Here is a 9,789-nt window from a genome sequence, read left to right on the forward strand (position 1 = left end):
ACTTTCTCAACGTGTGTCATTGTTTCACAGGCCTGTCTAACCTTTGGCTTAGAAACCCTGGTGGCATAGTGCTTAAGTGCTACAGCTGCTAACCCAAAAGGTCGGCAGTTTGAATTCACCAGGTGCTCCTTGGAAACTCTGTGGGACGGCTCTACTCTGTCCTATGGGGTCACTATGAGTCGGACACGACGGCGACAGGTTTGGATTTTTTTTTTGGTCTTTAATCTTTGGCTGAAAGGTAGACTTCAGAAGTGGCTTCAGTTCCGAGTTAGAAAGGTATCCAGGGCCGTAGTCTCAGGGGTTCCTCCAGTTTCTGTCAGACCAGTAAGTATGGTCTTTTTTGTGAATTTGAATTTTGTTCTACATTTTTCTCCCACTCTGTCTCGGACTCTCTGTTATGATCACTATCAGAGTGACCGGTGGTGGCAGCTAGGCTCAGGCTGGTAGAAGCTGTGGTTCATGTGGTCCAGTAGTCTTCTGGACTAATATTTTCCTTGTGTCTTCCATTTTCTTCGTTCTCCTTTGCTTCTATTGGTAGGGGAACCAATAGATGTATCTTAAATGGTCACTCACAAGCTTTTAAGATGCCAGACACTACTCATCAAAGTAAGATGTAAAATATTTTCTTTATGAACCATGTTATGCCAACTGACCTAGATGTCCCCTGAGACCATGGTCCCTACCCTCAGCCCCAGTAACTCAGTCCCTCGAGGTGTTTGGATGTGTTTAGGAAGCTTCTATGACCTTGTCTTGATCAAAATGTGCTGACTTCCCCTATATAGTGTGTTGTCTTTCCCTTCACCAATGTTAACACTTGTCTATTATCTAGTTAGTGATTTCCCCTCCCTTGTAACCATCAAAGATTTTTTTTTCTGTGTGTAAACCTTCAGTTTTTATAATAGTGGTCTTATACAGTATTTGTACTTTTGTGGTTGACTTATTTCACTCAGCATAATACCCTCCAGATTCATCCATGTTGTGATGTGTTTTGCGGATTCATCATTGCTCTTTATCGTTGCATAGTATTCCATTGTGTGTATGTAGCACAGTTTGTTTATCCACTCATCTGCTGATGGGCACTTAGGTTGTTTCCATCTTTTTGTTATTGTGAATAATGCTGCAGTGAACATGGGTGTGCATATGTCTATTCATGTGACAGCTCGTATCTCTCTAGGATATATTCTTAGGAGTAGGATAGCCGGATCGTGTCCTATTTCTGTTTCTAGCTTTTTAAGGAATCACCATGTTTTCCAAAATGGTTGTACCATTTTGCATTCCCACCATCAGTGCCTATGAGTTCCAATCTCCCCACAACCTCTCCAATAATTATTTTTTGTTTTTGATTGGTGCCAGTATTGTTGGGATGAGATGGTATCTCATTGTAGTTTTGATTTGCATTTCTCTAATGGCTAATGATCGTGAGCTTTTCTTCATGTGTCTGTTAGCTGCCTGAATGTCTTCTTTGGTGACGTGTCTATTCATATCCTTTGCTCATTTTTTAATTGGGTTGTCTTTTTGTTGTTGAGGTGAAGTATTTTATAGATTACACCCTGGTTGAACATGACATAGCCAAAACTTTTTCCCAGTTTGTAAGTTCTCTTTGTATTCTTTTGATGAAGTCTTTTGATGAGCTTATGTGTTTAATTTTTAGGAGATTCCAATTACCTAGTTTATCTTCTGGTGTCTATGCATTGTTCATTATGGTTTGTATACTACTTATGTCATATATCGAGGCCCCTAGCATTGTCTCTATTTTTTATGCCTCTAGTTCTTGATTTGATCAATTTTACATAGTACAGTAGATTCTCATTATTTGTGGATTCTGTATTTGTGAACTCACCAAAATTTATGTGTATCCAACATCAATACTTGGGGTGCTTTCCCAGTCATGTACACACATGAACAGAGAAATAAAAATTTTGAGTCCTCCAATGTGCATATTCCCAGGTGAGGGTGAATAAGGCTCTCATACTATGAACAACTGTCCTTTTCAGGGTCTATTAATTGTCATGATGGCCCCTGGGTGGTACAAACAGTTAAGCGCTCGACTACTAGCCGAGAAGTTGACAGTTTGAACCCAACCAGAGGCACCCTGGAAGACAGGCCTAATCTGCTTCAGAAAGGCTACAGCCTTGAAAACCCTATGATCAGTTCTACTCTGCACATATGGGGTCGCCATGAGTTGGAACCGACTAGAACAACTCGACAGCAACTAACAATAAGAACAATTAACTGCTATGTTTTTCTCATGTTTTTGTTCTTTGTTGGTGATTTCACTGTCTAAAATGCACCTCTAACCATAGTGCTGAAGTGTTGTCTAGTGTTCCTAAGCGCAAGAAGACTATGATTTGTCTTACAGAGAAAATATGTGTTAGATAAGCTTCATTCAGGCATGAGTTATAGTGCTGTTGGCAGTGAATCCAATAATAATGAATCAACAATATATATTAAATAAGGTGTCTTTTAAATGGAAACATGAAAAACAAAGTTAGGTATTAACTGGTTGACAAAATGTTGTGACCAGAGGCTTGCAGGAACCTAACCTTGTATTTCCCCTAGGAACAATGGTTCAGTACTCATTAATTCAGTGTTTACAGTTAACTTTATAGACTATAACTATAACTACCATGAAAAATGAGAATCAATTGTATCTACTGTCACCCTAAAGTGAAAAATGAAGTAATAGTAACACCTAAAATTCTGCCTTCCCTGTTCTTCCTTTTTCCAATGTTTGATAACTTATTTTTAGTTTTACTGGATAGCTTATAGCTTTAAACAATATACTTAAACCTCTACTTTTTACTCCACCAACTTTAGTTACTATTCTGACTCCCCTCAATCTGAGTAAAAGATTATTAGCATCCCTACCCTTTCCCTAAGTGGCAAAAATGGTTAAGTATTTGACTACTAATCAAAAGGCTGGCAGTTCGAACCCACCCAAGGCACCTCAGAAGACATGCCTGGTGATCTGCTTCCGAAAGGTCACGGCCTTGGAAATCCTATGGAGCAGTCCTTCTCTGCACACATGGGGTCGCCATAAGTGTAAATCAACTTGACAGCAATTAATAATAACCCTTTCTTTCACCTTTTCGAACTCTCACCTTCTGTTTATTCTGTCAAACTCTCAACTTACATTCTGTCAAAGTTGTTAACATTTACTGAATTCAGCGAATCCCCGTAGGGCATCCAATGGAAAGGTCCAAAAGACAGTTTTACAAACAAGTATGAAGTTTAGCAGGGATATCGGGGCTGGAGTTTCAGATTTGGGGGTTAGGAACAACCATGTAGTCACTATAAACCACAACAATCAACGCAGCAGAGTTCATAGAATGAGAAAAGCAGTGGCCAAAGATAAAACCTTGGAGAACAGCAACATTTACTGACAGGCACAAGAAGAGCCATCAAAGGAGATAGAGACCGAAGGAGTTACGAGAATCAGGACAAACTACTATTATGGAAGCCAAGGGCCTACTATCAAAAAACAGTACTTCCCAGCATACTCACTCAGATATAAGCCAGTATTTTTTGCAATGTCTTCTCCACAGTGGATCATGACTTGATAGCTGGCTAAGTCTTCGACTGACATAGCAACAACTGGCAGTAACCAGATTCGTGGTAAGTATGAAAGAGAAGAAGAAAAAATTTAAAAATTAAATTTAAAGTTTTTTTTGATTCTTTTTACTCTTCTGTATTATCCATTTTCTACCCTTTTAACTGCAAAACAATATTTTCTAGGACCTGTTTAACATCTTAGCTAGTGTAGCTACCTTGTGAGTAGTAATATTTTAACTATTTGAGTTTACAGACAAACCCTGAAACCTCTACAATTGCAATTTTCATATGAAAGTTTATAATATATAATGGCATTGGGGTTAATCTGAAATCAAGGCACTTTCCTACATTTATTACTGTGACAGTCATTTCTACATCCAGGAAGAAATGTTATTCAGATGTAAACAAAGTGATTGTTTTTTTAAGTTCCATGAGACTTTTGTGCTACTAAATCTACAGACCCTTTTTTTATTTTGATTTTTTCGTAAAGAAGAAAAGAAATATTGCAGCCAAAACCACTTCTTAATTACAACAGCTACTGAGAGAGTCCACCTATAAAAGATGTCAGATCCATAACAGTTACAGTTCACTATTCAGGGCTATACCAGTCAGTATCAGCTGTTCAAAAGCATATAACTTTAGAAGCAAACAATTTTCTTACTCTACAGAGATTACTAACACAATAGTGCTTCAATCCTGTAAATACTGCCCTATATGATTAATCTGACAAGAAGAAGAACCGAAGATTAGGGAAATGGATTTTTATCCTTTCAAAAGAGGAATCAAAAGTTAGAGGGTAGGTGCTCAAAGATCTCACTTGGGCAATAGCTAATCAATTAACAGTTTTCTCACCTGTAAACAGTAGTGAAAATAACTTTGCTTTGACTACCCTTAAGGAGCCCTCGTGGTGCAACGGTTAAAGCGACCGATTGCTAACCACAAGGATGGCAGTTCAAAACCACCAGCAGTTCCATGGGACAAAGATGTGGCAGTCTATTCCCATAGAGATTTACAGCCTTGGAAACCCTATGGGGTCACTATGAGTTGGAACTGACTTGATGGCAGTGGGTTTGACTATTATGGGAACTTCCTGCATTTCCACCCCAGATGTACTGAATCAGAATCTACATTTTTACAAGATCCCTAGGTGATTCTCAGTATATTAAAATCTGAGAATCACTGCTCTATCTGGGGTTCTGAGAATTGGTCCCAATTCCCTAGCCAGCAGTATCAGCATCACCGGAGAACTTGTTAGAAATGCAAATTCTCAGCAGGGGTTGAACCTCATCCTCATCCTTCTCTGCCAAGCTCAGCACATGCCCAAACTAACTTTTGTAAACATAGGAATCCCTTCGATTTCCTCAACGCAGTTTCCATCCCTCTTTTCTTGACCCCTCTTCTTCTCCTCCCCCAGCAGTTAAATAACATAAAAGAATCTCTGGTATGATCTCAATTAAGGTTGGAAACTACTGTTCTAGAGATTCTGACTCTGAAGGCTTGAGGTGAAAGTCAGGCACAGATACATTTAAAAAGTGCCAACGGTGATTCTGATGCACAGCGAGGGCTGAGAACAGAGCTTTGAACCCCTGCACAGAATCTGCACATCTCACAAGTTCCCAGATGCTAATGATACTGGTTGGGTGCCAATTCTGAGAACCACTAATGGAGACCAAATCAAAAATCAAACCTGCTGCTGTTGAGTCGATTCTGACTCTTAGCGACCCTATCGGACAGAGTAGAACTGCCCCATAAAGTTTCCAAGGAGGCCTGGTGGATCTGAACTGCTGACCTTTTGGTTAGCAGCTGTAGCTCTTAACCACTACGCCACCAGGGTTTCCACTAACAGAGCAGTGGGTCTCAAAATGTATTATACATAAGAATCAGCTGGGGATCTTGTTCAACTGTTGATTCTGATTCAGTGTATCTAGGGGTGGAAAAGAAACCCTGGTAGCATAGTGGTTAACAGCGACGGTTGCCACCAAAAGGTCACCAGTTCAAATCCACCAGGCACTCCTTGGAAACTCTACGGGGCAGTTCTACCCTGTCCTATATGGTCGTTATGAGTCAGAATTGACTCAACAGCAACGGGTTTGCTTTTTTTGTTTTGGGGGGATGGAAATGCAAATTCTCAGCAGTGGTTCAAACCAGAATGAACCAGTTCAAAGCTCTGATTGAGAATGCTATGCAATAAATAACCCTGGCAAAGAGAAGGCATCATGCAATTTCAAAATCAAATTGTGCAGCAGATATTATATGATGATCCCAATGGGCCAATCCAATCCAATCCAGTTCAGCAAATATGTACCCAAAATGCCAGGGCTTAGCAATGACCTGGACACTTGAAAAAGCTGGGCTGTATGGCGCAGGAAAGAAGTGGCAGTGAACTGGAAACTTTTCTGTGGATAAAATACAATGGTATTCAACTCAATTCACTCCCACAGTAAATTTATGGAGGGATCATGTCACTTCTGTTTAAAACTTTTAATTACTCCCTTAAGCATTTAAAATAAAATCTGATTTCCTCACCTTGGCTCACAAGCTCCTGCATGACCTGGCCAGTATCATCACAAGCCACCTTGTCTGTGAGTCACTCCCTACCTCCAGCCACACCAGCCTTCTAGCGCCTCCAAAAGGCCATGCCACCATTGTTCCTTCTGCCGGGACAGCTCTATGCCATCCTTCATATATGACAGCTCCTTCTAAATGGCAGCTCCTTCCAATTTGAATTTGATTGTCTGTCCTTCCCTTTCCTATTCTTACCAGAGCAATCTGCTTATTTCCTTCATAGTACCTCTTATAATTATGCACTTGTTTACTTGTGTTTCCAGCTTGCCCACAAGACTATAAGCTCCATGAGAGAGACCTTGTCTATCCTGTTCCTTATAGCATCCCTAATATTTAACAGGTTGGCACACAGCAGGCACTCAAAAAAAAAAAACCTGTTGAATGAATGATGAATACAAAGATAAACAAGAGTCCTTGCATTCAAGAAGTGCACAATCTGTCTAGCATGGCAAATATATTCTGCAGAAGCAAGAGATTGGAGGAGGTCTTAAAGGAATTCCATCTTGCCAGGTTGAGAAGAGGCAGGCAGACATTTCAGACAGAGTGAAGCGCTTAAACCACAGAACAAAAGAACGCAAGTGTGTGGAATGCTGGCACAGGTCTGATTTGGTAAGAGTAAACAATGTAAATACAGCAGTGGAAAAGAAGGCCTGAAAGGCCTTAGGTTAGCCAGGTAATAAAGGCCTTAAGTGCTCCCAGAAGTTCATGTTAAAGAGTCTGTAAGCAATAAGGGTGCAGCATAAGTGTTCAAGCAGGAGAATGACAGAGCCTAATCTGCCTTAGAAAAATTACTCTAACAGCAAGGTAGCCCGTGAATCAAAAGTGGGGAGGGTGAGACTTGTAAAAAGGCTATAGCAGTAGAAAATTCAGACAAAAACAAAGAAAAGATAAACTTTAATTCTCAGCTTTGGGGAAAAACTGAATAGAGAGATAACTATATTCTTTAGGAGAAAAAACAACAAAAAAAAGTGCTCTCAGGTACTAATACAGGGTCAGCGAAAAAGAGGAAAACCCTCAATGAGATGGACTGACACAATGGACTTAAGCGTAACAACAACTGTGAGAATGGCGCAGGACTGGACAGTGTTTCGTTCTGGTACATAGTGTCAATACGAGTGAGAATTGACTCGACGGCACCTAACAACAACAACACAGGTAGCAGCCAGAAACTCGGATGATCCCTCTGTTACCACTCAGGCCAACCAATAGCTACCTGTAACTCCAAGTCTGTATTTCTAATCCGAATACACAGGACACAATCCTCCAGTGGCTAGAATCCAACATAATATAAAACAACAATCAACTCAAACTCGCCTACCCCCATCCTAAGAGGGCGATTTCTCCGCCTCTGCAAATACATGCGGTGGCACAAGAAACTCAGGGCCATGCTACCAGCTGTCAAGAGTGTAAACAGTGCTGACCCCTGGAGGGGGAGGGGAGATGCGTCATTTCTTTCACCATAACAGGCATTTCTTCCACCATCACAGGCATGTCTTCCACCATCACAGACAATTCCAAACTCTGAAGGAACTGGTTATTTAACCACCCTCACCAGCAACCGGTGTTTATTTTTGGAACAAATGCTTGCAATGTGGGAAACCCCAAATGCACAGGCTCTCCCAAAGTCAACACCAAAAAAACAAAATCCAACAACCAATTATGACGAAGGCGGCCGTGGAACAAAACAAAATTCTCAAGAGTATAAATCCGAGAGCAAGCCCTGCCAGCGATTACGGCGCAGCAGAAAGTCGCACCTGGGGGCGGGGGGACTAGGGGGTCGCCTGGCTCCTTCTCTCGGGAGCCCCACCTGCCCAATCCAGCGTCAAAGTACGCAGGCCTGGAACCCAGGCTGAAAAGAGCTCGGCCCGGCTAGGGGCTTTTCCAAAGCAGCCAGGCTGGGCGCAGGCAGGGCGGAGGCCAGCAGGCGAGCGGGTACAGGACGCTGGGGTTCGCGGGGCGCGGCGGGGTGGCACCAGGGAGCACCACTTCCCTCCCTTGCAACTGGGCCTCGCCGAGGCCTGGGAGAGAAGACTAGCGTCGCTCCTCAGGCCTGGGCCCTAAACGGAAGGAAGACTTCAGGGCGAGGCCCTTTCCACCCCCGTCTCGTCTGGGCCCCCAGAATGGCTCTGCGGGATAAGGGCGGCCCTGGCGTCACCTTTTGGCGGCCGCAGGAGTCGGGATCCTGTCGGCAGGCCGGGCCTCATTCCTTCCTGCCTCACCAGCTTCTCCCCCCATGGTCCCACCCTTGCCATCCGTGTCGTCCCATTACTTGATTAGGTCGCGGTAGTCCAAGAAGGATAAGATGAGGAGCAGAGGGTCCGTGGGCAGCGATTCTAGGGTCAGAGGGGCTGCCTCAGTCTCCATGGCCGCCATCTTGCCTGGCCCCTGCAGGCCTGGTCCCGCCCCGGTCCCGCCCCAGCCCCGCCCCCCGCCACCGCCACCGCCACCGCTTGAGCAGCTCCCAGGCGGATCGCACAGGTTTGTTATGTAACCGCCGGGGCAGCCACGCCCGCAGGACGGGCCGAGGGGCGGTTCCCGGGGAGGCTCCGCCCACCGCGCCGTGAGCCCGACGCTGGCGCTACCAGGGCTGCTTATGCAAAATCCCGGCCTCGCAGTGTAGCCGGTTCTCTGCCGGTTGCCCTCGTCCTCCCCTATCAAATCTTCGTAGTTTTCCTGTCTTCCCTGTTCCTACATTTGTCCAGCCCACCCTCCCCCAGCCTTTGTTGCCAAATCGTCTGCCCCGGTCTTCCCAGGTCCTCATCCGTAATTTTACACCCAGATATTCTGGAAGGATCCCAGGTGGCGCAGTGATTACAGCGCTCGCTGCTAACGGAAAAGTCTGCGGTTCGAACCCAGGTGCTTCCCAGGTGCTTAGCGGGAGAAATAACCCTGGCCCTAAATCTCACACTGACTCCTCCCCGCCATTGACTCCAGAACCTATCGCATCTCTTCGTTTTTCATCCTACAAACCACTCGTTTCTCTCTCTAAGCCTCCCTGGGCCCAAGTATCCCTCGTACACAGCAAAGCTCAGTAAGGGTAAGATTGGGAATCACCCAGAGGCGTCAGCGGAAGGCTGTTTTTCCAAACTGCGAGCTGCAGAAACAACCTTAGGAGGCGTAGTTACATCCACCGAATAAGGCGTGTACATGGGCGTCTTAGCAGCTACGTCTGGGTGTCCGCAACTCATCTTGGTCATCATGATTTTTCTCCCTGTAAAACCCACTGCCATCGAATCTACTGCGACTCATAGCGACCGTATAGGACGGAGCGGAACTGCCCCATAGGGTTTCCAAGGAACGCCTGGAGGATCCGAACTGCTGACCTTCTGGTTAACAGCTGTAGCTCTTAACCACTAGGCCACCAGGGTTTCCTTTCTGCCTATAGGGCAATGCAAAGTGCATTACAAATGGATTTATTTCATTATTTGTCTATTTGATTATTTGTTTATTTACCAGGGGTTAGATCCCGGGGTGAATACCTTGAGTGTGAAGGGATGAACTGAGACCAAAGTGGGTGTAACAGGCAGATAATGGCTGTTCTCCAGCTTTGCCAGGGTGGTATTAAAATAGGTGTGGGAGAAATGTAATGGATTGTGAGCTAAGGAATGTTATCACTTGCCTGATTTATTCTTTTCCGTTGCTTTCTCAGGATCTTTGGGAAATCCATACAGA

The 9,789-nt window shown here is 44.1% G+C and overlaps 1 protein-coding gene across 1 annotated transcript in view; it reads right to left on the reverse strand.

Moving 5' to 3' along the window:
• The window catches only part of FBXO3 (F-box protein 3), a 39,722-nt gene extending 31,207 nt beyond the window's left edge, over positions 1-8,515 (reverse strand). Inside the window, exons 1-2 of the mRNA XM_049890873.1 lie at positions 8,387-8,515; positions 3,505-3,594 (exon numbers count right to left, since the gene is read on the reverse strand). Coding sequence (XP_049746830.1) covers positions 3,505-3,594; positions 8,387-8,490 — 194 coding nt within the window. The 5' untranslated portion in view covers positions 8,491-8,515. The remainder of the gene's footprint in view (positions 1-3,504; positions 3,595-8,386) is intronic.
• Positions 8,516-9,789: the final 1,274 nt, after the last annotated feature.

Source organism: Elephas maximus, chromosome 7 (assembly GCF_024166365.1).
Source record: "Elephas maximus indicus isolate mEleMax1 chromosome 7, mEleMax1 primary haplotype, whole genome shotgun sequence".
In the NCBI taxonomy this organism is placed as follows: domain Eukaryota; kingdom Metazoa; phylum Chordata; class Mammalia; order Proboscidea; family Elephantidae; genus Elephas; species Elephas maximus.